Raw genomic sequence first — 27,069 nt, forward strand, 5'->3', positions numbered from 1 at the left:
CGGGAGTGAGGAGAAAGTATCCTCCATCACCGGCCTCATAACTGCAGAGCAGCTCAGGCCGGGCCAGGGCTTGCGTGGGTAACTCGGCTTCCAACACACACACACTGGGGCTCACCCCCCTGACGCACCCCATGCTGGATGGGGTGCAGACCAAAGGCACACACCTCCCTGGATATTTGTGACCTGCTGACAAGCAGCACAAGTCTGCTGAATTTCCTAACCGAGTTCATTTTGCAGAATCCTCACGTCAGGCTCAGAAAGTGGGTGTTCGGGGCGACGGGTTGTCTCTTCGGAGATGAGCAGAGCAAGGGTTGACCTCACTTCCCCAAGTTTGAGCCCGGGAACACCGTCCATGGAGTGGTTTTGCTTCCATGCCCGTAAAGCCTGCTTGTGGGCCTCTCCTCCCACCTGGGGGGCCCGGAGGGGAAGGCTGGGTACACTAAGGGCTCTGCAGCATCTTGGGGTCCCCTCTGCCCCGAGGCGAATTTTAGATGAGCCCTTTGCCGCGTCAACCATCCCACCTCAAGGGCAGGGTCAGGCCAGAGTGAAAAAGGGACCCAGCACTCATCAGATTCGTTTAAATATAGGCTCCACTGTCTCCACCCTGAAAGATGCGTGTTTGGGGTTGAGAACGGCACACGCGTCAGATGGAAAATGTGCACGGGGTAATGTGGAGCCTTATTTGGAGGAGATAAAATATTCACCAGGACCCAGCCATGTTTTAAAATGATTATAAATTATTTTAACAGTGCATTTGCAAAGGGTTATAAAAACAGCCATAATATATTTTTTTCCTTAGATTCTAGAATTACCAGTGTGACAGCTAATGCAATAATGATTTGTTTCAAATGCCAGTGTTTAAGCTGTATAAAGCTGATTTTATACATTTTTCCAGTAGGCCGCATTGTAGTTAATGAAATTAAACACACCAATCGCATTTGTCCCCAGGGGACGAGGAACTGAACACACCACTGGTTTATTTTTTTATTAAAATAAATTGCAGCCGGCAAGATGGACTAATTGCATACAGAATTGAAAAAGAAACATTCCATTGATATAATTAAGCCAATTTTCATGGACAGAAATAGTTATGGTGGATATAAAATAAGCAAAGCCTTCACCAGAATCTGACTTTCTTCCTTTTTTTTCCCTGCAGAATGTTAACTATTAAACAAATATGTATCTCGGGCCAGCACACTTCTATCTGCGGCCCCAAGGCATTGTTCCTCGGAGGCCAGGGAGAGGCCGCCGGCCTGGCCAGAGCGCCTTCAGACCGAGGAGGACTGGATCGTGAAAGCCGGAGAGAGGAGAGTGGTCAGAGCAGAAGAGGCCACCCCCGTTGCCCTGGGAGCTTGGCAGCCCTGTCCGGCCTGGAATGGCCACCGTGGCCCTGGCTGGAGCTTGTGAGGTGCCCAGACTTGAGGAACAGCGGCCGATTCCGGGCTGGACCTGAAACTGCAGCCAGCGGCTCCTCCGCCCTGTGGGTCAGGTCCACGGCTACAGTTCCTCCTCTCCCCGATTGCCTGGGGGGAGGGGGGAGGATTACTTCCCTCCAGATTTGCGGTGGGGGTGGTGGTAGGGGTGCGAGGGGGGAGCCAGCAGGTCCTACACCTCCTGCGCTGGCTCGAGAGAAAGGCAGTAAGTGGGGTGCAGACGAGGCCAACCCCTGGTCAACACTCCAGCTCTCCTGCACCTGTCCTTGGGAGAGGACACCCAGAGCCAGGGGCTGGAGACCCTGGCAAGGCCTCTGCCCAGCCTGCGTGGGGAAAGCAGAGTGGAAGAGTCCAGTCCCGGGCGGAGAAAGAATCCAGTCTGAAGGAGGCGAGTGCACAAGGCAGCGAGTTGCATTCACAAGCTGTAAGCACATGGATATCTTACTTGCTTTTTAAGAACAGACCTGTTACAAGCTGACCGTTGGCCCTGGGAAAATGCTTAAAACCTGACACATTAAAAAAATAAAATAAAATAAAATCCTCGGAATTAACTGCAGGCTGCAGCGCCCTGGTGGGGGGCGGGGTGCTAAATAAGAAACCCTGGAGGGCTTTACGGAACATTCAGTTTCACCATTAACTTGCTGTGTGATCTTGTCGGGTTATTTGACCTCTCTGTGCCCTGGGTTTCTTACCCAGAAAAGTGGCGCCGGCTAGCCACACTTTATCCTCCTCAGGGTCAGTGAACGGAGTGGGTCATGCCTCCCAAGCGGACCATGAGCACCTTTACGGGGCCGTCGCCCCGAGGCTGCAGCGAGCGGCACGGAAACATGGGCAGCGGCTCAGGCCGCAGCCCGCTCGGGCCTCCCCACAGGTGCGTGCCAGAGTGCACGGACCCCAGCGGCAAGTTCGGCGATAGGCAGGGCTCGTTCCTGGAAAGCCGAACCCCCAACCCCGCCTCGGTTTTCCCGCACCGGCCCGACTTAGACCCAGCCTTCCCGGCCCACTGCCGCGTCTCTCCGGGCCCAGGTCCGCGAAGCGACTTGGAACCGCACACGGTCTGCAGCCCACGGAGTCTGGGCGAGGGTCAGCAGTCGGGAGGGGTGAGGAGCCCGCCCTCCTCATTCCAGGAAGCCCAGGGAGGCGGGGACCCCTGGGGCCAGACTGCGGTCCTGGAGGAGGAGGTCTGGGCTGAGACCAGGGGCTCGGCGCAGCCACCGCCACCGACCCGCTGCGCGGTGTAGACGCGGGCGCTCCTTGCGCCGTGCCGTAGTTGCCGCGACTTTGTGCGCAGAGAACCCCGGGCCGCGGAGACCATCCGCTCAGCCTGGGGACCCCCGGCCCGGCCCGGCGCGTCTGGAGCCCCGGGCAGCCCGAGCCCGCGCCCGCAGCTAGGCCGGGCCGGCTCCCTCCACCTCGAGAAGTTTCTTGCCCGCGCGCGCGCGGGGACGGCGCCCAGGCTGTTCCTAGTCCTCCTGCGCCGGCTATGTGAGCTGCAGCGTCCAAGACTTGTTACACGGGTTTGATTCAAAACCTGATAAATTGTATTTAACGCTATTTGAAATTTTTAAACGAAATTATTCACAAGATTTTTAATCCTGGACAATTTTTGTTGAAACTCTAATTATAGGTCACCTTAATTACCAGCCCAGCCCCCAAGGATCCCTAATTGCCTCCTAATTGAATAAAACAGGGGGCTAATCGCGCCCACGGCGGCCCAGCGAGCTGGCGCGCCTCCCCTAGGGGCTGGTTGACGGGACCCCCGGGCCGACCTCTCCGCCCGCACCAGGCCTCTCAACAGAAACGGGGGACCGGGTCCCATGCCCTGAGCTCTGCCCAGAAGGGAGACGCCCGGTGCCTAGGGGGCCGCGGGCGGGGAGGGGAGAGGAGGACCGGCCCGCACCTGCACCACGCCAGCAGCCAACGGGAGCAGCGGGGCGGCCCTGAGTGGCGCAGGGTGACTGGGGACCCCAGGGCAGAGCGGGTGCCCTTCCCCCAGGGAGCCCGTCGGGAGGTCACTCCATGAACAGGGATCCCCCCTCCAGCGGGGCCTCGGCACCCTGGCACGCCCGCGGGGCCCCTGGCAAGCCAGAGCCTTCGGGCCATCCGCGCACCGCCGCGGGGCACCTGGCCTTGGCCGCCAGCCCTGCACCCCGCCCCTCCACCGCAGCCTCCGCGTTTTCGCCCGAAGCGGGGTAAGCCGCCAGACTCCCGCTGGACATTTCCTGGCGCTGCTGCCCTACCAGGCGTCCAGATGGGAGGCTGCTGTCCGGCTCCTGGGAGAGGACGAGTGGAAGGGGCAGGCCTCCGCCCTCCCCCACCCCCGAGGGTGGGAGAAGGCTGGGCCCAGCAGAGCTGCAGCCTGGCCTGTTTCTGCTGGGGAGAAGGACCAGGCTGGCAGCTCAGCCTACAGCCAGGCTCCCCCCAGCCTGTCACACACATCAGTCTCCAAGGAGGCGCACAGAGCCTTCCTCTAGCAAGAGGCAGTGCCCCCACCCACACCCCAGGGGCTAGGCGGCAGTCAGTAGCTGTCTGGAGGAGACTCTTCCCAGGCCTGAAATACGCAGTGTCTCGGACTCTGGGGTCTGTCACCTCCACGGGGATCAGGCCTCACGGGCACTTCCATGAGGGCCCTGGCTGGATGCTGTTTCGGGGGCACATCCTTCCTCCCCCAGGGTCCCTACCTGCCCACCTGGCTCCCAACAGCGGCAGAAACACAAAGCTTTTGTGTGGCATTTCATTTTTAAGTGTCGGGCAGGGACGGCCCCATTTCCCCACCGGCCAGCAAAGCCTAGCTGTGTGTGAGGGGACCCTGGCCCCGACCTGTCCTCACCCCGCTCAGGCCTCTCAGGCTCAGCTTGAGATGGAGGGTTTCCCAGCAGCTGATCTGTAGCCCTGGCCTGAGTGCCCCAGTGTCCTCTGACCTTACAAGCTCAACTCAAAGCCCCCAGTGTGGGCCCCAAAGTTGCTACCAACTCAGCCAGCACGCAAACCCAGCGGGAGAGACCCCCTGGAGTGGGGTCCTGGGGAAACACAAACAAAATTAGAGCCCCAGATGTACCCTCTAGGGCAGCCCCCCAAGCTCTGAATGGGGGGGGTCACACCCCACCCCCGACCCGGCTGTCCCTCCACGCCTGGCACATGGCCGTGGGCACAGGCCAGTCCTGCACGCTGGCCTTGTCACCACAACCTCTCTCCCTTCTCCCAGCCCCCTGACCCTGGCTGGGATGTGGCTTGGACAGAGAGGTTCTGTTGGTGGCACTGGGTCTGCCCCACTGCCTCGGACTCAGGTAATGGAGTCAGGTTCCTCGGGACGCCCACATCTGCTTAAAATACTGTCCAAAGAAATGAAATTTCTCAGTGCATCCAGTGATCTGTGTCGGGCAGGCAGCGAGGTCCCGTGCCTGCCTGGGCCACCTTCTTGGGGAGGGCTGGGGGCAGCTGTCCCGGCTGTGGAGCGCAGGCAGGAGGGGTTCCCACAGCTCGCTCCAGTGTGGCTCCAGCTGGGTCTGGGCCTGACAGCCCTGCTCCGCGCTGGCTTTTTCTCAGTAAGGACTCCCAGGAAAAGAAACCCTGTGCTCTGCCCTACCCTTGGGTCCAGTTCTCCCGCCTCTGAGCCGGGCTGCACGTCACTGCCAGGCACCCATTCTAAGGCCCAAGGCAGAGCCGGGCCGGGAACCTTCCGCACCTGGCTGGCGTGGAGTACACAGAGGGCTGAGGGCCAGACGGGCAGCCGGCGGGCGTGGGACGCTCGCAAGTTTCGGCGGCCGCGCCGAGCGCCCTGAGCCGGCCTCTCGCTTGCAGCGAAGGCCCGGCGAGAATTCGGCCGCTTTCCACCTTCTCGCTCCAGCTTCGGGCCCTTCCTCGGGGAGAGCCTGACCCGGGCAGCCTGCCGCCGGCGAGCCGAGTCACTGAGGAGATCCGCGGTGCACAAACAGACCCCGACACGCACACGAACACGCATACTCCGCGCGCCCGCCGGCGGGCAGATAGCACGCGCACAAGCCACCGAACGCGGGGCCTTGTTCGCACCAAGAGGGGCCAGAGGTCACGGGAGGCCGGGGAGGCCGAAGCCACGAGCCCTGGGCAGAGGAAACCGGCTGGAAATGGGCGCTTCAACGAGGGGCCCCGAGCGGCTGCGGGCGGAGTCCAGGGTCGTCCTGCGGAAGCTGGGAGCTGCTTTTCCCCCGCGGGCCCGACGCGAGGCCTACGACTCGGGGGGAGGGGGGCGGTGCGGCTGAGCCGGCCGAGCACCGAACCGAGAGGGTAGGACTTCTTCGGATAAGTGCCGCGAGTTTCGCGGCCCCCGGGCTCACGCTTGGGGGCTCGGCCCTGCGTGCTGCGAGGCCCGGACGGGCAGGGTCGGGCCCAGGAGGACCGGACCGATCGGCCTGGTGGTCCGGCAGGGATTCCCCAGGGGAGCAGGCCGGGCGCCCCTTCTGCGGGTGGGCGGGCGGGCGGCCGCGGAGGAGGGGGCGGCGAGAGCTGGAGGAGCCGAGAACGCTCGGGACGGCGCTCGCCGCTTCGCTGCAGCCGGGCCGCGGCCGGGCTTCGGGAGCCGCGCTCGCCGGGCCGCGGCGCCGCCGCCCCCACCTGCCCGCCTCTCGGGCCGCAGCCCCGGGCCCGCGGGCCTGGCACCGGATGGCGCCGGCGGCCGGGGCGCGGAGGGCGCGCGGGTGGCCCCAGGCGCGGCGGCGGGCTGTGGGGCGGGCGGCGAGCGCACCCGGCCGGCGGCGAGGACCGGGCTGGCGGCGGGCTGGGCGCGCGGAGCCCGGGGCTCGGCCCGAGACGCAGCGAAAGAGAAAGTAAGACCGGGGACCGGGCAGTCTCGCCGGGGGCAGCTCTGTCCCCGCCGGGCCTCGGGGCGGTGCCAGGCGAGCGGGCGCGGGAGGGTCCGAGCGGGGCCGAGGTCGGCGGCGGCGGCGGCGGGGAGGAAGGCGGCCCGGTGGGGACTCTCCTGCCGGGAGCACCGGCGCCGGGGCGGCCGCGCGGGCTGCCGGAGTCGCGCAGGAGCGCCCGCCGCCGCGCGGGGCACCAGTTGGGAATAAACTTCACGACCATAGTTCCAAGCCCAGGAAAACGCCTCCATTTTGCTCCCCCAGTGGCTGTGGCTGTCCTGCCGTCGCCACCCCTGCCCTTGCGCCCGAGGAACCGGGTGGGCGCCGGCTCGCGCCCCCTCCTCCGCCCCCTCCCCGGCTCGGGGTCTCCCTCCTCTGCGCCCGGCTGGCGGACGCCAAAGGCGGTGCTCTAGCGCCCACTATTTCAAAAGCCCGGAATATGATTTGACCAGGACTGAGAGCCACTCGGAGAGAGAGGGAGAGAGCGAGCGAGGAGGAAAAAGTTGCTCTCCCCTTTCGTCAACTTTTCGCTAACTTTCGCTTTTCGCTCCCCTCCACCCCCAGCCCTCCCCCTCCGCCCCCCTCCCCGGCCCCCACCGCGCGCCTCGGGTTCCCGGGCCCGAGCGCTTGACACTGGGGGGGGGGGAGGGGGTTCGGCGAGGAGGGGGCCGGCGCCTTCGGGGAGCGCGCGGCCCGGGCGCCCCGAGCCTCCGCGCCGAGCCCGGCCGCCCCGGAGCGCGGGAGGCGGAGCAGCCCCCGGGCCGCGCGGCCGATCCGGGGGCCGAGAGCCTGAGGCGCGCCGGCCGCGCCCCGACGCGCACCCCTGGCCCGGGCGCCCCGGCCCCGCGGCCCGGGCCCGGCGGCGCGGCGCGGCCGAGCGCGGGAGACTTACTTTTGGCTAGCTTCCTCGCCCTCGCCTTGGATCGCATGGTGTCGGCTCGCGGAATCTCTCTCCTCCTCCTTGAGTCCAGAAGCAGCTACACACTATCTTCATCTCCCCAGCATTGTCAGTTTGGACACCTTCGCACATGCGCACAGAGCACTCAATCTGACACCCCTCGCCGGGGCCAAAAAAACTTTGCAATGTATTCATCATCCTCATCGTCGCGCCGCCGCCGCCGCCGCCTCCTCGGCGCGGGATTGGGGGGCTCTCCTCGGCCTTCCTGGTCTTCACCTCACTTATCTCTCTCCCCCCCCCGCCCCTCCCTCCCCCTTCCTCCCCCCTCCCTCCCCCCCCTCCCTCCCCCCCCTCCCCTTTCAGCGCAGCTCGGAACTGGCCCTTTAAGAAAACATTCCGTGCTCGGCGCTCCCGCCCGGGGCCCGCACCCCGGACACTTTAAAAGGACCCAGGTGGCCCCGGAGGCGAGGTGACTATTCGCCCCCCCCCCTTCCCCTGAGTCGCGTCGCGCTGCTGCTCCCGCCCCAGCTGGGGCCGAAGATGGAGTGGCGGCGGGGTTTGTCCTCGAGACTTCCTTGGATCTGGGGGCAAACGCGCCGACAGTTCGGACGCGGGTCTGGCTGGTTTTGCTTCGTCTTATTGCATTTTATGACTAATTAAAAAGCTTTGCGTTCACCGTCGCCCCAGCCCGCTTTCCTCCTGGCTGTTCCCTCCGCCCCTGCCCCTGGCCCGCGATCGCCCGAACCCGGCTCCTTCGAAGCCCCCTTCGGGCCCCGCCGCCCCCCTCGGGCCTCCCCGGCCCCCGCCTCCGCCCCCACCCCGCCCCCACCCCTTCGCCCCCACCCAACCGCTCTAGCTTCGGGCTCCGCGGCTCAAAAACAACAGCGGCAGCGCCGCCAGCTCCGCGCTCCGCCACTGCCCGGGCCGGCGGGCGGAACTCGGACCCGCCGCCCTCGGTCCCGCACGGAGCCGCAGGGAGCAGCGCGCCGGGCACTGGGGAGGCGGCGCCGGGGCAGCCGTCCCAGCGCCGGGCGCCCTGCACCTCGCCGCCTCGGGCGGGCCCGCTCTCTCCTGCCTCCGCGGCCCCAGGTGAGTACCCAACGGCGCGAGCGCCCGAGCTGGGCCACCTCGAGCGACCGGAGCCTCTGGGGACACGTCCCCCTCGCCTCGCGCGGCCCAGGTGCGTCTCGGGCGGGAGAGCCGGCGGAGGAGCAGGTGCCGGAGCGCTGGCGGGAGCCGACTGGGCGTTGCTTCTGCCCCACAGCCCTCAAATTCGGCGGTGCGGCGGCGGAGGGGCAGGCTGGGCGCAGGCAGTGTGTTCCGGGCCCAGGGGCCTGGAGGGGACGGTGAGAACTGCTCATTCGAGTATGTCTGGGATTCGAGAAGGAATTGGAAGCAAACGGAGGCGCTGACCCCCGCGCTCTTTCAAGTACCAGGGTTCTGCCAGGCTGCGGGACTTGGAGCTGCCAGAGAGTCTCCCTGAGCCGGGGAGGGGTCGTGTGCGCGGTGCGGGGTCTCTGCCGCCCTGGGTGGGCTTCGGGCCGTGCCCCTCCCCTTTGTTGTGCAGTGAGACCAGTGGCGCCTCCGCTGGGACCTACATTCGGAACCCCGCGCCCTCGCCATAAAAGAGGTGAACTGGCAATGTCCAAGGAGCTGCCCCCGAGACCCCGGGGTCCTAGCAGAGGCGCCCCGATGCCAAGGGGCGCATGGCCCACGCTACCCCAGAGGAAAGCCCGACGGAGCCGGGCTTGTCAAAAGCCAGCGGCGGCAGCGCGCTGGGCCTTCCACCCTGGCCTCTCCGCCGTCCTCAGCCGCTTCCCTGCCGGGATTCGAACCCCGACGGAGCCCCCACTGCTGGGGGGTGGGGTGTCCAGGCTTGCGCCCGCCCGCTTACTGCCCCGGACGGAGAAGGCGCTCTCTGCCCGGCCGGGATGCCCACTGACCACCGCCTCTGTTGTTTCCGGCCCTTGGTGAGTGTTGCCTGCGGTGGCGGCCCCGAATTCACCATCAGCTCAGTCCCCTGGCCCGCCGCCCTCCGACGGCCTGTGGCTCGCCGCCTCCCCCTCGCCGCCTCCCGAACCCTGACCATCTTTCCTCGGAGACTGGGCAGAGAACCGCCAGGCTCAGAGGGTCCCTGGGCCTTGTTGCCAGGCCCTCCGGGGCTTGGAGGAGAGTCCCCACGGGGGGCTAGGGCGTGGCTGCCCTGGGTCCTCGTGGGCTCAGAGCCCTCTCAAGCCCAGGGTGTGTGTGTGTGTGGAGGGGTCGCTGGGAGAGGCAGGAAGGGAGCTGGAGGCCCCCGCTCTGGCGCTGTCTCCCTCACCCAGCCACGGCAGGCTCCCGCAGGGAACAGAATTGCGCTGGGGTGCTGGCCAGGAGAACACAAACACAGGGTCGCCCTCCCGCCTCGGCACCCCAGATTCTCCCAGCCAGGTTAGGTGTGAGGCCTGCGGGGAATACAGTGGCTCCTGTGAAGCCCTCCCACCTGCAGAGAGAGGGAGTCCCTTCCCCACCCCGACCCCCAGCTTAGCACTGTTTCTCCCACCCAGGTGGCAGCCAGCAGGACCCGAGGTCAGGAGGGCCCAGCCTCTTCTGGGGGTGCCCCAGCTCACTCAGGCCCTCTCTGTGCTCCCTCCCTCAGCTCACGCGGTGATGAAAATTGTGGAGCAGCCTCCAGACTCTGGGACTGCACCCTTGCCGGGGCCCAGGAGAGGAGGGCGGGCGTCCGGGGAGAGGGCCTGTCTGTGCTGTCTCTGGCCGGTGTCCCCTAGGGCCCTGGAGGGTGGGAGGACTACAGCTCCGATCCTGCCTGGGGAGGAGTAAGCTAGCGGTCAAGGGTGACCAGGAAGACAGCCGAGGTGCCGACACCCCCAGGGTGCTCTCTCGAATCAGCCCCATCAGCTTGAGAAGCCCGGGCGGGCCGTCCCCAAGGCCATGGCCCTGGCCGAGGTTGGGTCCCGGCCTGGCCAGGCCCTGCCCCCGCGTGGTGAGACTTAGACCTGACGGAGAGCAGGTCAGGCCTCAGGGAGAGTCCTGAGGAGCAAAAGGGTGGAGCAGGGGAAATCAGATGCAGGTCCTCCGGGGCGCCCAGCTCTGTGTCCTGCCCCACCGCGGACATTAAGAGACTTGGGGAAACAGCTTGGGCCGGGGCGGGGGGGGGGGGGGGCTCAGCCAGAATAGGGCAGTTTTCATTTCAATGGTACCAAAAGGTTTAAAGGCTGTTTTCAAACTGAGCTAAGCTCTGGGGATTCTTGTGGCCGGGCCAAAGCTGGGACCTGGGGACTCCGCACTGGGGTGGGAGTACGCAAGTGCCGCCCACCCCGTCCCTGGTGCCCTCCACAGGGGCTTCTGTCCCTGCCAGACTGTCCAAGGCTGGTGACGTGTGGGTTGGCCACAGTGATGTGCTCTACACCCTATGGTGTTTGGGAACAGACTTCAATGCTGCGGTCTAGGGGACGGGAGGGGGGACTTCTACCACCAACTTCTGCCGCAACCTAGAATCCTGCTTCAGGCCAGAGCTCAGCACACTCCCAGCCTCACCAGCAAGCAGGGAGGCGCAGCTGGAGACCCAAGACCAGATGAACTCCTTTGAGAAAAGGCTGGGCTCGGGAGAGAGCACGTGAAGTTGCTCCTGCAGGGCTATCGTAAGCCTCACTGCGGGCCCCAGGGCTCCCAAGAAGCCCATTTGTAATAAACCACACTGGGGTACCGTGCACTCCCAGCGTCCAAACTGCGGGGCTGGAGGGTCCCTTTGCTCGGCCAGGAAGGGGCCCCATGCCAACTGGAAGAGGCCGTGCCTGTGGAGAGGAGGTCCACATCGTGAGGTCTGTGGGCCTGGAGGTGCAGGGTCAGAGCCGTCCAGCGGCCCAGCGCAGGACCTCTGCAGACTGTGGCTGTGGGGTGGGAACAGGCAGCCAACGGGCCAGATGCACTGACTCCGCTAGGTTCCCGCTGCTTTCCTCCACGTTCCCCTCGGTGTTCGCTGAATTTGGCCACTGGCTCCAGGCACTCAGTCTCCGGGCTCCATCGGATGACAAGTCAAGTTCTGTTCACCCTCCAGTTTCTGCTCAGAAAAGAGTAGCTGAGAGAATAAAAGCAGGCTCCGTTCGTTGACGTGGGGTCTCCTCTCAGGAGACCCGGAATTGCCCCAGGAGGCGTCCAGACCACCAGTCCTCGCCCCACCCCCGACTTGGGGCCACCGAGTCAGGCCGAGATGGGGGTCTCCCTCCCTGGGCACATTCTGCCCCACACTAGGTGGAAATGGCCCCCATTTGAGCAGCAGCAGGAGACCACGCGGGATGCTTGGGGACAAGCAGTATGGTTCCCACTGCACACAGAAGAGAGCGGAGATGGTCTCTGTGGCCAGCAGGGGACCCAGTCGGGGGCTGAATGCAGAGGGCTTCCAGCCTGGGGTGAACAGTGTTTGGTCCAGCATGGGGTGGGGGGGCACAGGCAACCCACAGAGCCCTTTCCTCCCCGGCCGGACCTCCACACTGGCCCCACGGTGGGTGCTGCCCCAGCACCGCTCCTCAGCCCCAGACTGGGACCACAGGAGCCTCCCTGGACCCTGGGGTTAGTATTTCAGACCTCCTTTTGCCCCTCTTCCTACCCCAGGCCCAGAGACACTCGCTGTGACCCAGGTAAGTTTAGAAGCCAGAAGCACACAGGACCCGATTTCTGGCCAGCGAGTTCAGAAGCTATGTGGCGACTCAGAGCGGAGGCCTCCCGGCACCCACACCCAGTCCCTGGTTCTGGAGTGGGTCACAGAGAGGGTTGGGACGCTCCCAACCAAGACTTCCCAGGAATGTGAGCCATGTAGCTGATTTCGAACAAACCCCAGATGTTTAGAAGCCTACTTCCTTCTCAGGCAGGAGGACGCTCTCTCTTGTAGACCGGCAGCCCCTTGGGAGGGCTCCGGTGATTTCTCTGCGGGGATCTTGGAGTCCTGGCTAAGGCCACCATCTTGCAGGAGCGCAGATGCTCATAAGGGGCACCTGGGGTCTGCCACGTGCTTCGGGGGGATGTGATGAGTTTTGTTTTCTTTTTTTTTAATTTAAGAGATTGAGGCTGTGGGCTTGAACTCCCTCGTTTGAGCCAGGTGGGAGTTGACTCCAGTATCTCGGCCCAAACCGGCACCCCAAGAAGCGCAGGAAGTCCCTGGCGACTCGTTCCGCCGCAGCGCGCAAAGCGGGCGGGACTCAGCGGCTAAGTCCCGGGGCTCCAGCAACCGCGCGCGGGCTCCGGCTCGGGCTCCGGCCTCGGCCGCCGAGAGCAGTAAACGGAATCGGTTTCCCACGCTTCCCCTCTCCATGCCAGAACTTTTCAAAACCCGCTTAAGAATTCCGTCGTCCAATTTGCGCGGATCCTGAGCCTCGCGTTCACCCCGCCCCACCTGGAGAGAGGACCCTCGCGCCGCCCGCACCCCCGGGCCGCCCGCCCGCGCACGTGGGGAGCAACTTCGTTCCCCTCAGCGCCCTGGCCCTGCGGTGCGGGCAGAGCTCCGCCCCGCAGAGGTGGCACTGCGGTCGCTCCGGAACGCTGCCCGCGTAGACGCGGCCGCCGCCTCCTGCTCCAGGTTCCGGCTGCGCGCAGGCAGGGCCCTGTGGCAACAACGAAAACGGAGAGCCGCGTCGCTTTCCGGGCGTCCGAGTCCCGGGAGCCTCTGGGTGGGAGCCCGCCCTCCGCGTCCCCAGACGCCTCAGAGCCGAGCAGACTCCGCCATCCACACCTGGGCTTGCCAAGCCCTCTCCTCTGCGTCCTCTGAACCTTGGTCCCTTCCCCTACACCCCGACCCCGTTAGTCTGTAAACCAAATTTCGCCTTTGGTCCTGCCGCGTCCTCCCGACGTAACCGTGGAGGAGGATTTCTTCACGCCTCAGTTTCCCCATCTGTGCAGTGGGGCAAAATACTCCTGCGCCCCTCCCAGGGTTGATGTGGGATTGGCAGGGAGAGCGGAGGATGGAAAACGCCCGGCGGGGCCCAGCGCTGCCCACCTTTTGGGGCTCAGAGGTCGTGCCCAGACTGCAAGGGGCCCAAGGTTGCTCTTGAGCGATCGCTGTCCTCCCCCTTTTCTCCCCCCGCCCCCACCCCAGAATGCCCCTCCCCCCGGCGCGGTGGCGGAGGGGCGAGGGTCCCTCTCGGCGCCCAAGCGCCTCCAGTCTCCGCTCTGTCCCTGGACAGGGTTTCCCTCGCCCTGGGCGGTTCTCTCAGTTTCCTTTGGGGCCCAGGGAGGTTTAACACAACAGGCTCCAACTCTCGGGGTGGTACCACCGGGCACCCAAAATCTCACAGAGGGTGGGTGCTGGGGATGCCGGGGGAGGGGAGACAGGCGATAGAAGCCCTGATTCCAGGTGAGCTCGCAGAAGGGAATTTGCCCCCGTCCCTCTCCCTCCCCGCGCCGCGGGGTGTCGGGCTTCTGGGCGGGACCCTGGGGCGTGACCTAGGGCTTAGAGATCAGCCTTAAACTAGCCCAGCTAGTGGTGAGGGAGGGAATAGGGAGCTAGGGGAGCTCGGGGAAGGGCACGGCCTGTTCAAACCGTCCCGGCTGCCCACTGCTTCTGGGCAGGACCAGTGGAGGATGGGGGGTGGCGAGGGGGCGCCAAGTGGACACACCCTCCCCAGGTCCCCTTGACCTGCCACCAAACCAGTAATCGCCGGCGGCTCTCTGAACCGGCAAGAAAACGGAAGAGACCAGGACCGCCCCAGGCAGGGAAAAAAATTACCTCTTGTGCTGAGTGACCCGAAGCTGATGGAATCAGTTGGGGATTCCTGTCCCCTGGGGCAGGGCTGGCTTCTTCTGCCTCTGGCGCCCAAGCCCAGGACCCGGGGGCTCTAAGAAGGAAACAGGGCACACGCAGCTCTTGGCTCCGCTGCCCCTGCCAGGGCTTCTCCACCTTCTCTCCCTTCTGCGAGGGCAGTGGGGCTCCCACCCCAGTCCTCCCTCTCGAATCTGCAGGAGGTTCCCCGGTGAAGGAAGGAACGGTGGCCGGAATGACAGGGACATGCTGACACAGGGCCCTGCGCCTGCACCTCAAGCAGGTCAGGGGTCCTCACTGAGGACTGAGGGACGAGGGTAGCAGCCCCTCACTCATGGGGCACCCCCCCCCATGATATCAGTGGAACTATGATGAGTGTCTTGCCGGGTGGGGGGCAGCAGAAGGATTGCCTGGGCGCTGCCCTCACCACGCACTAACACAGGACGCCTCCCCTGCTCTCCCGAAGGACAAGCAGACTGCTGGGGGGAGGGGGGGGCAGGAGGAGTTCAGCTTAGTCAGAGCCAGCTCCTTCCCCATTCCGCCTGGGACTCTGGGTCAGCCCCCCACCGGCCTCCTGGGCACCCCAATTTCCTGCTGTGCAATATGGGGTGCTGTGGGCACAGCTGCCTGCAGGGGCGGGGCCTGGCACCTCCTGGGAGCTCTTGGGCTCTTGGAGAGGGGCCTGCTAATGGCAGGAGTCCCTGCACCCTCTGACCCCTCCTCTCCCAGAATCAAGGCCTGCTTCCAGGGCTCTGAGTTGGATTCATGGAGGGCAAGTCCTCGCTCCCTTGCTGGACACAGAGGGCAAAGGACTGGGGACGGGGCTCCGGGAGCTGTGGGTTCCCCTCGCCCTGCAGCTCTTAACACACTCCCAGAGTCAGGCCTACCCTCCTGACCTTGGTCTGGTCAGAGTGGAGGCTGTCCGAGGGCCAGCTGGTCTCCTGGCACCTGCCTTCAGTGCTTCCCATAGGTCGCCACCTGCCCCCTGAGAGGCCAAGGCCCTCAGACTGTGTGCAGACCTAATATTCATTCATTCATTCATTGATGTATGGCCAGGGGCCCTGGTAAGGCTGGTGCGCCTGGAACTTACAGTCGCACGGCGGGGGCTGAACGTGAAGCCGGTTCCTCCAGCAGACCTGCAGCTTCCAGGGCATCTTACCCTCCCCTCCCCCCGCTCCCCCCAGGGTCCCAGTGCCTGGCCCACGCCTGGGAGTGTGCTTGGAGCTCAGTGAATGAATGAATGAATGAATGAACAAATGAAGAGGGCTAAGTGAGTAGAAAGTGACCTGGGATACCTGAAGGCTGATTTCAGCCCAGGAGACGGAGGAGGCGTGGGCAACCTTCCAGGCCAGGGCAGTGGAGGTGCAGCCCTGTGCTGAGTGCCCTTTCCTTCAGCTGTCCTGATTCAAAAAGGGCCGCCCTGCATTCAGCAGCCTGTGCCAAGGGACAGGGACGACACAGCAGTGAGCAAGCCACCCAGGTCCCCTGCTGCAAGGTGCAGGGTTTGCAAAAGGGAAGCCCACTTGCTCTGGGGTGGGTGGGGTCAGTGGGATGATGGAGGCAGGGGACAGTGGCAGAAAGAGCATCCTCGGGAGACATGCGGTCTCTCCATGGGCTTCCCTGGCCTGGAGTGATGGAGCCCGGGTGGTGCCGGGGCTCCTGTACCAGGCAGCGTGCTGGTGGCCGCCCAGCTCACTCCCATCCCTGGGCTGCGTCACAGTGCGTGTGACCCTCATGACAACCCCACACCGTAGAACCGCAGTCAGGAGAAACTGGTGCTCAGAGGTGCAAGGACTTCCCACAGAGGCGGGACAGTGGGAGTCACCTGCTGGACACAGATCCCTGTTCCAGGTGCCACGCAGCAGGATGTCTGCAGGGTTTGCGGAGGACAGACGGACACACCGCCGTGGAGGGAGGGGTCTTCATCCGGGACCTTTCCTGGGTTTCATGTGGTGCCAGGATCGTGAGCTCCAGAGGAGGCTCTGGCCTTTGGGTCACCATGTGCTCCTGACAATGACCGTGTCCAGAAAGGCTCAGCCACTTGGGGCTGGTATTTTCTCAGAGCCCAGCTGTCACTGGGGAGTCAGACCAGTGGCTGACTGCCACCCAGTGGCATCCCAGGGCCATTCTAGGGCCGTCCCCGGGGCACAGACCAGTGGCTTCGGGTGCCCAGTTTGGAGCTAACATTTCAAGCAAGTCAGGCGCAGAATCTGGGCTTCTAGGAAGAAATTTCCAATCATGAAATGTGTCATTTGAGAAAATATATGTGTCAGTTAAGTGTGCGCTGAGCCTGGACCACATGGGACATAGTTGTTCTAATAAACATGAATAAGCCAGTTTTCACATTAGAGAAATAACAGTTTCGAGTAGAAATGTGGCACTTTAAAAAGAGGTTAATTAATAAACAGCAGGTAATTGTTCATGGCACATGGTGGCAGAGGGTAATTTTCATTTTAGAGCAGAGAAGGGCCAAATGCCCCCCCCACCAAACTCAGATTTTTTGTGTAATAATCACCTTGGCTTCACCTCCGCCTTTAATTTTTACAGCTGGAGCTGTTTATCATCGCTCCAACTTTCGCTAAAAAGGAAAAACTATCACTTAAACAAAGCCATTGAAAACTCAGCATCATATGTGGATTTCTTAACATAAATAAATCATACAAACCAAGATTTATGTTCTCCAAATGATGTCATTCACTGAAGGCTGCCTTCCCAATCAAATCAACAGTTAGTGACTCTCCTTTTGTGTGTGTGCTTTTTTGCAAAATAAGAAAAGCCGCTCTGGAATCCTCGTTGCTCTTTTTCTCCGCTCTGCCCGGGACATCAGAAAGATTTCTCCCTTTCTGATCAGCAGAACTGGATCTAAAAGGCGACCACAGACTCAACGCCACAGACCGCATTTCAAGCCTTTGTTTTTGAAACCTAAGTTCTGAGTTGAAAGACTATTAAAGCTTCCTGAAGGGTTTGTTCAGACCCCAGCAGAAGCTGAGGACCCTGTGGGTCTCCCAGAACCTAGGATGAGAGTCATCACATTGAAATGAATGAGGAAGATGAAAATCACCACCAGTGATGCATCCGTACTACGGAGGAGTGTTCGGCCACAGCAAGGAACAAAGCCCTGACACAGACCACGATGGGCATGGACTCAGTGAATAAAGCTAGTCAGACCAGGCCACATACCGTACAATGCCACCTATGTGACACGTCCAGGATGGGCAAATCCATAGAGACAGAAAAGAGACCGCTGTTTGCCAGGGCTGGAGGAGAGGTATGTGGAGGTGACTGCTTCCTTAGCACAGGGCTTCCCTCTGGGAAGATGAAAATGTTCTGGAACTAGATAGCCCACTTTAAAACAGGGAATGTCATGCTATGTGAATTGTATCTCAATAAATCGGTTATTTAAAAATCACTACTGAGTATGTACGTTTCAAAAGCTTTATGCTCATCTTACAGCTTTTTCAGTTTTGAAATGAGCGTGCAGACGGATGAGTGTGTAAGAGGCACGTGCATACCTGCAGGGTATAACGTGAGCGCTGGCCCCAGCTCCTGGGTGAAGCATAAGCACGTGACCATTTTCTTCAAAGCTCTCCGTGCAGCCCCCTTTCCCTAATTGTGTCCCCTTCCCACCAGCCCAGAGGTAACCACCCCCAGGTTTTGGTGTTAACCATCTCCTTGACTTGATTTCCAGCTTTATCATGTAATATAGATCCTGAAAATGTGAGTCCAGCCACAGAAGCTTACTCAAATTGAAGTGAGTGAGGAACATTAAAATCATGAGTAGCGGGTACGTGAAACGTGGTGAATCCAAACTGTGACATGTTTCTCAGCCAGCGAAGGGAATGAAGTCCTCACACCTGTTACAGCATGGAGGGCCCTTGAGAACATGATGCTCAGTGAGAGAAGACAATCACAAAAGGCCACATATTGTACGATGCTGTTGATATAAAGTGTCCAAAATAGGCAAATCCAGAGGGACAGAACACATCAGTGGTTGCCTACCTGTGGAAGGAAAAGCAGTGGCATCTCAGCAGGTGAAGCTTTCAAGAGATGAGCCAGACCACAGTCTGGCTCCAGCCCCTGGGCGTTGACAGGAAACCCTCAGTTGGAAGCCAGCAGGAAAATAAAGCTGACCAAGGTCAGGTGCCCTGTGATCGGAGTGTGGGTGATCTATCCATTCAGGAGCATGCGTTCGTTGCACACCTACTATGTGCCAGGGCAGCCGTAGCCCCAAGGATATAGCAGTGACTGAAACAGACAAAAGGCTCTCCCTCCCCCACCAGCTCCCTTTCTCATGGGGAGGGAGCGATAAGCCAGATACAGCGGGTGGAAGGCTGCACTACTGTGAGAATAAGGAAAAAGGAGAGGTGAGGGGTTGGGGGTGAGGAGTGCGCAATTCTCAAAAGGGAGGCCTGGGGACACTTCCCTGAGGTGGTGGCATTTGAGCAGGGATGTGAGGGAGTGAGAAGGGTGCCACGTGCACATCGAGAGGAACAGCATTTGGGCAACGGGAACAGCCAGTGCGGAGCCCAGAGGCGAAAGCACCCAGTGCTGGAGCAGAAGGAAGGAGGGAGAGGAGCAGGAATTCCATCAGGGGGTAGTGGGCTGGGGGAGGCCGCAGACTGAGGCTGTGGCTGGAATTAAGATGGTTAATCAGCTGACCTCGAAGTAGGGAGAGCATCTCCTGGGTTACGTGGCTGGGCCCAGTGTCATCACAAGGCTCCTTAAATGTGGTAGACGGAAGCAGAAAGATTCAGATGGCCTTGCTGGCTTTGCATATGGAAGGGGCCAGGAGCCAAGGAGAGCAGGCAGCCTCTAGAAGACAGAAAAGGCAAGAAAATCTATTCTAGACCCTCCAGAAAAGAAAGCAGTCTGACCAATGATACCTTGATTTTCACCCAGTGAGACTCACTTCAGACTTCTGACCCGCAGACTAGTGAAATGGTAAATTTGTGCTGTTTTAGGCTATGTTACAGCAACCACAAGAAACTCATACGGGGGGGATGGGAACCTCATCCATCTGTGGTGAAGACAAGCTGGGTCAAGATAAAGGTCTGAGCCAGGCTCTCCCAAGTTAATCCAGGGGACAGTGGTTGCGGGGACATTGGTCATGGCCGTCCTCACATCCAGCTTCTACTCACTCTGCCCCAGTATGGGCCAGTTGCCCTTGACATCCCACCCACGGCCACAAGCCTAGAAGCTCTGGTCGTTATCCCCTAGGGAATGCCTTTGGATCTCCTGCTCCCTAGTGCTTGTATTTTCTTGGCTCACTTTCTCACTTTTGTGGAGCACGTGCTGCAGTAACTTCTGGTAAACTGGAAGATACATTTCATTTCTAGGACCTCACATGTCTGCAAATGCCTTTATTCTTCCACCACCCGGAATGCTAGCCTGGCTGGGTATAAAATTCTAGATTGGAGATGATTTTCACCCAGAATTTTAAGAGTTTTGCCCCACTGTCTTCTTGCTTCGAGGGTAGCTGTTGAGAAGTCCAAGGAGATTCTGTTCGATTATACTTTGTACGTGACTTGATTTTTTGTCTTTGGAATCCACAGACTCTCCTCATTGCCCCACGTGTTCCTCTGTTTCACAGTGATGCACCTCAAGCGTCTGATTTCATCCACGGTGGGTTCTTTCAAACTGGAAGCTTACATCCTTCAGCTCTAGGAACGTTTCTTGAAACGCTTTGTTGCTGATTTTCCACTGTTTCCTCTGTTCTTTGCTTTTGGAAACTGATAGTTAGCATGAAGTCTTCTTCTGCCCATGTGGTCCGGGTGTCCTCCTAATGGCTTTGTACTACTTGTTTCAGTCTCTGCCTTTCCTCCAATATCTGCTGATCCTTGACTGTCTGCCCGTGATCCAGAGGGGGTAGTACAGAGCTGGTTGGAAGATCTGAGAGGGTGGGGGGCTGTTGCCTTTGAGATTCACAGAAGGGTGGTCCTGGGAACCCTTGGTGACATCATCCTTAGGGACCAATCTAATTCCCAGTGATTGAGGCAGGGGTCTGGCTGCCAGTCTTCTGGGGGCCACGTTGGGGTGAAGACAGGGGTAAGGCTGCCTGCATTCCAGGGAATAGAACTTGGGGCTTTCCTGACATGGGGGAGGGGCGGCTGGAGGGGGAGGGGATCTAGGACTCGAACTTCCTCACAACCCCCTTTCACGTCCGCTTTCCTGACCGTAGCCACTTGTGCACCCCTCATTTAGGGGTGCTTTTATGGCCAATCCTGAGATTGGGGGTACTCTCTGTCCTAAATCTGGTAAAATCTCGCATTTCCACTCTCCATTTAGGGCTGTGTCTCTTGTCGGTGACCCAGTTACCGCGGCCCCATGCAATTCGGCTTTTAGACATTTGTGGTTTCTCTGTCCTCTGCACCTCTTGGATAAATGTCTTTTAACATTGCTTTGTTGTGGTTGAAGTGGGTTTGCCGTGAGAGGACTGTTACATGTGTTTAATCTGCTGTCTTAACCGCAGGCTTTTGTAGAGAAGCTGTGTCCATTCTTAGGTCTGGGCCTGGTACTATGCAGGGTCCAGCCTCTCCAAGCCAGCTTTCCTGGGTTCTGATGGCTTAATTCCCCAGAGCCTCCCCCATGGCACATTCCAGCAAAAAAGACTTGATCCATGAAGTCTGTTAGTTCCACTGATATGTCCTGGGGTGGGGGGACCTTCAGGGACATCAATTGAAATAGTAACAGCAGTTTTCTCTGAGTGATGGGATTTCAGGATATTATAACTTTTTTCTGTTATGCTTATGTGCATTTTAATTTTTCTCCAGGCAGTATATATTAGTTGTGTAATTGTTTCGGTGTTTAAAATTAAGAACAAAATCCTCTGTGTCTGGAGAGCAGCGCAGACACGCTGGGGCTTCTCCTGGTCCCGCTGTCGGCACTGCTCCCTCACTGCATGCGTGAGAGGGGCACTAAATACAGCTTTATTTTCTAAAGATTAACTTGATTTCTAAATCAGAGCCTCATTTCTATGAGGGTGTGGAAGACTGGGACACGCCCTGAGCTTGTGACTCAGTTTCCCGTTTGTTTCAGATGTGGGGAGGGGCATCTGGGCTTCAAACCTGGGGTGGGGGCGGAGGGGGGGGGAAGGGGGGGCAGGAGTGAAGGCTCTGGGGAGAGCTGCCCCTCCCCACCCTGTGACCTGTTCGGGTCTCAGTTTCCTCACCTGCAAATGTGAGAACAGCACCCACCTGTGGACTGTTTTGGGGTGAAGGTTGCTGATGTGTGTGAAGGGCTGAGAATCCTACACAGAAAATTTACCATCTCAGCCATTTTTAAGTGCACAGCGCAGTGGCATTAAGCACATTCACACTGTTGTGCAACCATCACCACCATCCGGTCTCCGGAACTTTCTCATCGTCCCAAACTGACACACTGCGACCACTAGACACTCACTCCCCACCCCTCCCCCACCCGTGACACCCATCCTTCTCCTTTCTGTCTGGATGTGGCTCCCCTAGGGAACTCACATGAGTGGCACCAGACAATATTCGTCCTTTCGTGTCTGGCTTATTCACCGAGCACCGTGTCCTCGAGGTTCACCCGTGTTGTAACAGGCGTCAGCATCTCCTGCCTTGTCGGGGTGCCTGTTACCGCAGAGTGAACTGGACCGCCCTGGGTCACCCACGCATCCGTGGATGGACACTCAGCTGCTTCCACCTTGCCGGGCTGCTTTCACCAATGTTCTTCTTCTGCATCTTGCTTGTGGCGTGGGATTGCTTTTGCTCCTCTGCACAGGGTGGGGGGGTTGCAGCCCTCTTCGGGGGCGTCTTTGGGGGTGCGGGCACTCCATCACATACCTCTGTCTTCTCCCTCCTGACTCTGAGCTCCCGGAGGCCGCACGGGCTCTGATCTGATTTGCCCCAGTCCCCAATGGGTGTGAGGTGGACACCTCATCCGAAGCCCCCACTCATCAGTGGACAACTTTACCTCAGAGTCGAGATTCTACTCACTTTCCAGCTGGGGCTGGACCCCAAGGGGTGCTAAAGACTCCGGCGGCTCCCAGGTCAGGTCCTCCCCTAGTCCTGGACCCCAGGAGGACACGGCGGATGGGGCAGAGCCCTGCTGGGGAGGGGGAATCGGGGGCTCTTTGCTGAGGGCTTGAGGGCAGAGACTGGCCTCCATCCACACACTTAAAATTGGGTCTGTCACCCCAAAGGAGGCTATGCCGGCCAGAGCCAGGGGCGCGGTCCCAGGGCTCCTGGCATCTCCCCCCCCGGCACCCTCTCCTACTCTCTCCACCCCAGGCCAGGTCCTCGGCCTCAGCAGCCTCCAGGGAAGGAAGGCTGCACCCCAGACCCCAGCCTCCCCTGAAAAAAGTAACTCTTGGAAAACCTCCTAAAACGAGGCTCCTTCCGGGCACCAGGCATTGGGATGTTTACAAGTGACAGGATGAGATTCGCCTGAGATGCGAGATGCGGGCATCACAAACAGAGCCACGGGCAGCACGCCTGCAGGATAAAGGAGGACTTTGTAAACACAGACAGGAGGCGCCGGGGAAGGGTCCTTGCGGTGGAAGCAGCCCAGCCTTCCAGGGCACCTTGGAGCCACTGGGGGCCCACACCAGGGTGGGCTCTACACAAACCCACCCAGAGAGCTCCAGACTTTCCGTTCCACCAGGGGAGCCCTCCCTGCACGTGGACACGGAGGATGCAGCCCCTTGGGCACTGCAGGAGGGGAGTTTACCAGAACTGCAAGGCCGTCTCCCCCAGGAAGCCCTCCTGACCCTCTCCAGCCCAGTGGAACTTAGCTCCCATTCTTGGTGCCTCCAGGACATACATGGGCTGCAGTCTCGAGCACAGGAGCAGCTGGGGTCCCGTGGGAGGGGATCACAGGCTGACACCCACCCTGCTGGCTCAGAGAATGGGCTCCAGCAGAGGCCCCAGGGGGGCTGTGTGGTCAAAAGAGACCCGTACAGAGAAGCACACGGAGGCAGGCCGCCTCGCGCTGAGCCCTGGAAGGATGGGGTGGGTGGACTTCCCCTCCCTGTAGCAGGATGGGTCACCTACCCCTCCCTGCTGGCCGCCTGGCGCTCCTTCACCACCCCCCGCCCTCCACACCCGGTCCTCCCACGCCTTCTCCAGGACAGGGGACCGGGGACTCCGCAGGGGCTTGAACACACCCTGGTTCCCTCCGGGCCTGGGGCAGCCAGAACAGCCATCCTCTCCTCCTCCTGCACCACCCTGAGTGCAGCTGGCGCCCCCCACGCCCCTGCTTGTGGACACATGAGGACCCTGAGGGTCCACTCATCAGGGCTGCCAGCCAGGAGGGTGCCATGGCCAAGATGGCAGATGGTGGTCTGGTGGGACCCCTGGGCCTGTCCCAGGACACAGGCCTTATTCCCCACCAACAAGGGCAGCTATTTTCCATTCACAGTAACCAGCTGCCATCTGTACCCTCTGCTGCCGCCTCTTCCAGGCTGCCCCCATCTCTCACCTGCACTCTCACTGCAAACGCCTCCTGCCTGGTCCTCAAACTATTGTCTCCCCCCATACAACTCACAGGGTGTCACTCAGAGTGGGGGTGGGCTTCTTACCTGTTTTATTTCCCTTTATTCTCCAATGCCTGGCAGAGAGTGTGACACATGCAAGATGACTGATAGTTTTGGATGGATGGATGGATGGATGGATGGATGGATGGATGGATGGATGGATAAATGGATGGATGTATGGGTGGATGAATGAATGGATCGGTAGATGGATGTATGGATATATACATGGAGGATGCATGTACAGATGGGTGGATGAATGGGTGTATGGAGAATGGGTGGATGGATGGATGGATGGATGGACCACCTGCCCGATGAATGAAGGAAATTGAGTTTCATGATGAAACTGGGAATGAACTGGGGAAACTGAGGCCTAGCAGGGGGTGGGGTGGAGCTTGCTCAAGGTCACAGGGCACAAAGGCAACAGAGCTGGCCCAGGACCCCAGACCTCTGTTCTCCCTGCCCAGCTGCCTGCAGTGATACATTTCACCTTGACAAACAGGCAGGACCCATGTCTCGTGTCTGCCATTGGCCCCGGGGGAGCCCAGGACCTGCCCCTCCTCCCCTCTGTCCATATGCACCTGCAGGAAGCACAGCTCTCCCATCTGCCCTTCCTGGCCATGGCACGCTGGGTGGAGGACCCAGAAAAGGAAAGATGGCGCCCACTTGGGGTTGCTGATGAGAACAAATAAGATGATGGGCTTGAAGGGACCAGGCGAAAGGTGGTCACGTGGCACCTGTGCCCAGCCCCTTCCGGACACTCTTCCCTTTGCCCCTGTTCTGCTTAAACTGCTCTCAGGGGTCTCCAGAGACCTCCGAGTGGTCTATGCTCCATCCTCATCTTCTTTGTGCCCCTGCAGCTTTGCACATGCGTGTCCAGCTCACTCCTAAAACCGGACACCCCCCCACGCCCACAGCCTTGCTGAGACCCCTCCCTGTGACGGGCTCCTGAGTCGGCAAAGCCTCAAGTCCAGGATGCTGCATGGTGTGCAGGAAGCCCCAGGGGAGGTGCCCTGGGATGTAGGATTCTCCCATCTGTCCACCTTTCCTGCTCTCCCTGCCCCTGTGCAACACGCAGCCACGTGTTTCATATGCCCACGGGCACAGCCCAGGCACAGCCCAGGCCCAGCTCTTCCCAACCCCATGCCGGCACTTTCTCCCTCGTGTGTCCCTGGGCCTCTGACCTTGCCCGTCATAGGGGCTAATGATGAACCTGACTGGGCCTCTCAGGACCCTCCCAGGGTCAGGGTCTTGGGACCATCCCTGAGGCTCACAGGCTGTCATCTTGGGCTGGGGTTGTCCACAGCCCTGGGGGGCATGGCACAGCCTCCTCCAGGGTCTTTGGCCCAAGAGGGGACTCCCTGACCCATCAGGGTCCCCTGGAGGGCGGGCCCAGGCTCTCTGTAAACGAGGCGCTGCAGAGAACAGCCGCCCTGGGCTCCAGGGTTTTTATGGGTTTGCCTTAAAGATTTTATTTCCAGAAAAAACCGAAAGCAATTAATCCAAATTACAGAGTAGTCATTTGCAATAATATTTGCTTTAAATACATGTATTTTTTTAAACCCCTAAGCTGTGAGCCTCCAGTGAGTTCGAGGTGAAGGACACCTTGAAATAATTACATTTTTTGCTCATTTTATGTTGTGAAAATGGCTTAGTCGGTTTGGGGAAGAATTGTAAAATGGTCAGCTGACTCACTTATAAAGGCAACGTTATTTTTTCTCCAGATTCTGCCAGAATAACCACACTGCCTCGAAGGTGGATTTCTTCCAAAGACACCTCAAGCGCTGGTCCAGCTGCCTCTTACCCCAGCCCCGAGCGGCCAGGGGAGCAACCCCCCTCCCGGAGGCACTCCTGCTGGGTGGCATCAGGAGACCAGGAAGACAGGGGTCCAGCATGGCGGGGTCCATACGCTGGCAGACACGCCGACCACCCTACTCAGGTGGGTGGGAGGGAAGGGCCCCAGGTTCACCTGCTTGCTTTGTCTCAGTGATGATTGGGGAACTTACCCACTGGGATAAGCGCAGCCCAGAGAGAGGGCAGCCCAGCCCAGCTAGGACCCTCTGGCCAATGACCATGAACAATGAGAGGCTTAGACACTTGGAAGATGAGAATTCACTAAAAGATTAGATTGTGCTCAGTACAACATCAGTACCTGTAATCGTGCTGGGTCAGAACACCTGGCTTTGGTGCCAGTGCAGCCCCTGAGCACCCAGGGACCTTGGGCAGGAGCTTTCCCATCTGTTTCCCCAGATATTTTATCATCCAGTGCCTCCTCCCCAGATTTATGACTTGTAGATATGTTCCCCCAGGATATGGCGTGCCTTTTCATTTTCTCAACAGTGTCTTTTGAAGAACAAACTTCTTAATTTTAGTAAATTAAAATTTTAAAATAAAAGAATATGAAAAAGATTATATATGTGTATAACTGAGTCACTTCGCTGTACAGCAGAAATTAACATGACATTGTACATCAACAAAAATTGCCTTCAATAAAAAATTTTTTTACCTTTTTTTAATTTTATTTTTAAGGATTTGTTTATTTATTTATTTTTTATTTTTGGCTGTGTTGGGTCTTCGTTTCTGTGCGAGGGCTTTCTATAGTTGCGGCAAGCGGGGGCCACTCTTCATCACGATGCGCGGGCCTCTCACTATCGCGGCCTCTCTTGTTGGGAGCACAGGCTCCAGACGCGCAGGCTCAGTAGTTGTGGCTCACGGGCCTAGTTGCTCCGCGGCATGTGGGATCTTCCCAGAACAGGGCTCGAACCCGTGTCCCCTGCATTGGCAGGCAGATTCTCAACCGCTGCGCCACCAGGGAAGCCCTAAACATTTTTTTTAATTTATAGTTTGTACTTTTGTTTCTGTCCTGTTTAAAAAAATCTTTGCCCAACCCAAAGTTGCTAAGATTTTCTACTGTGTCTTCTCTGAAAGTTTTATAGTTTTAGTTCTGTTTAGATCTGGGATCTATTTTGATTTCGTTTTTGTGTGCGGTGTGTGGTAAGGGTTGAAGTTCATTTCTTTGAGTATGGGTGTCCAGTTGTTCCAGCATCATTTGTTGAAAGTCTATGATTTCCCCACTGAATTGCCTTGGCAACCTCATCAAAAACTAATTGACCAACTATGCGTGGGTCTCTTTGTGGACTCTGCTCCATTGATCTATGTATTCATCCTTCCATCAACGCCACACTGTCATGATTCCTCTAGCTTTATAATAAGCCTTGAGATACCACACAAGTCTTCCAACTTTTTTCTTCTTTTACAAAATTGATTAGGTTACTTTAGGTGGATTGTGTTTCCACATAAACATTAAAACTAGCTTGTTAATTTCTATAAGAAAGCTTTCTGGGATTTTTTTTTTTTTTTTTTTTTTTTTTAGTGTTATTGCTTTGAATCTACAGATCAATTTCAGGAAAACTGTCATTCTAACAATACTGAACCTTCCAATCCATGAGCATGGTATATCTCTCCATTTATTTAGATCTTTAATTTATTTCAGTGATACTTGGTAGTTTTCAGTGTATGAGCCTTCACATTCTTTTTCTTTTGGTTAAATTGATTGCTAAATACATAATTTTTATTCTATTGTAATTTTTAAATTTTCCATTTCCAATTGTTCATTGCTAGTATGTAGAAGTCCAATTAATTTTTGTACATTGAACTTTTGT

At 59.2% G+C, this 27,069-nt stretch overlaps 1 protein-coding gene and 2 long non-coding RNA genes across 12 annotated transcripts in view; 2 read left to right on the top strand and 1 right to left on the bottom strand.

The window, feature by feature from the left end:
• PRDM16 (PR/SET domain 16) overlaps nucleotides 1–7,518 on the bottom strand; it is a 326,349-nt gene extending 318,831 nt beyond the window's left edge. For 3 of the 4 annotated variants that reach the window (XM_082351362.1, XM_082351361.1, XM_082351363.1), the window contains exon 1: nucleotides 7,161–7,518. In XM_082351362.1, the coding sequence (XP_082207488.1) occupies nucleotides 7,161–7,197 (37 nt within the window). In that variant the 5' untranslated portion in view covers nucleotides 7,198–7,518. The remainder of the gene's footprint in view (nucleotides 1–7,160) is intronic. The other variant, XM_082351364.1, reaches the window with a different exon arrangement.
• On the top strand, nucleotides 1–25,821 carry LOC309609716. Of its 2 annotated transcripts, XR_014233541.1 has the most exons (3): nucleotides 1–5,696; nucleotides 7,530–7,635; nucleotides 25,132–25,821. It is a non-coding gene; the product is annotated as an uncharacterized lncRNA (long non-coding RNA). The 2 variants fall into 2 exon arrangements; XR_014233542.1 differs by lacking the exons at nucleotides 1–5,696; nucleotides 7,530–7,635 and adding an exon at nucleotides 21,963–24,392.
• On the top strand, nucleotides 7,645–17,326 carry LOC309609709. 6 transcript variants are annotated; one of them, XR_014233536.1, is made up of 3 exons: nucleotides 7,645–11,969; nucleotides 12,222–14,200; nucleotides 16,465–17,326. It is a non-coding gene; the product is annotated as an uncharacterized lncRNA (long non-coding RNA). The 6 variants fall into 6 exon arrangements; XR_014233537.1 differs by having other exon boundaries at nucleotides 7,645–10,807; nucleotides 11,778–14,200; XR_014233538.1 differs by having other exon boundaries at nucleotides 7,645–9,136; nucleotides 9,713–14,200.
• Nucleotides 25,822–27,069: the final 1,248 nt, after the last annotated feature.

The sequence above is a fragment of the Balaenoptera borealis genome, assembly GCF_965194805.1.
Source record: "Balaenoptera borealis genome assembly, chromosome: 1".
Classification (NCBI taxonomy): Eukaryota; Metazoa; Chordata; class Mammalia; order Artiodactyla; family Balaenopteridae; genus Balaenoptera; species Balaenoptera borealis.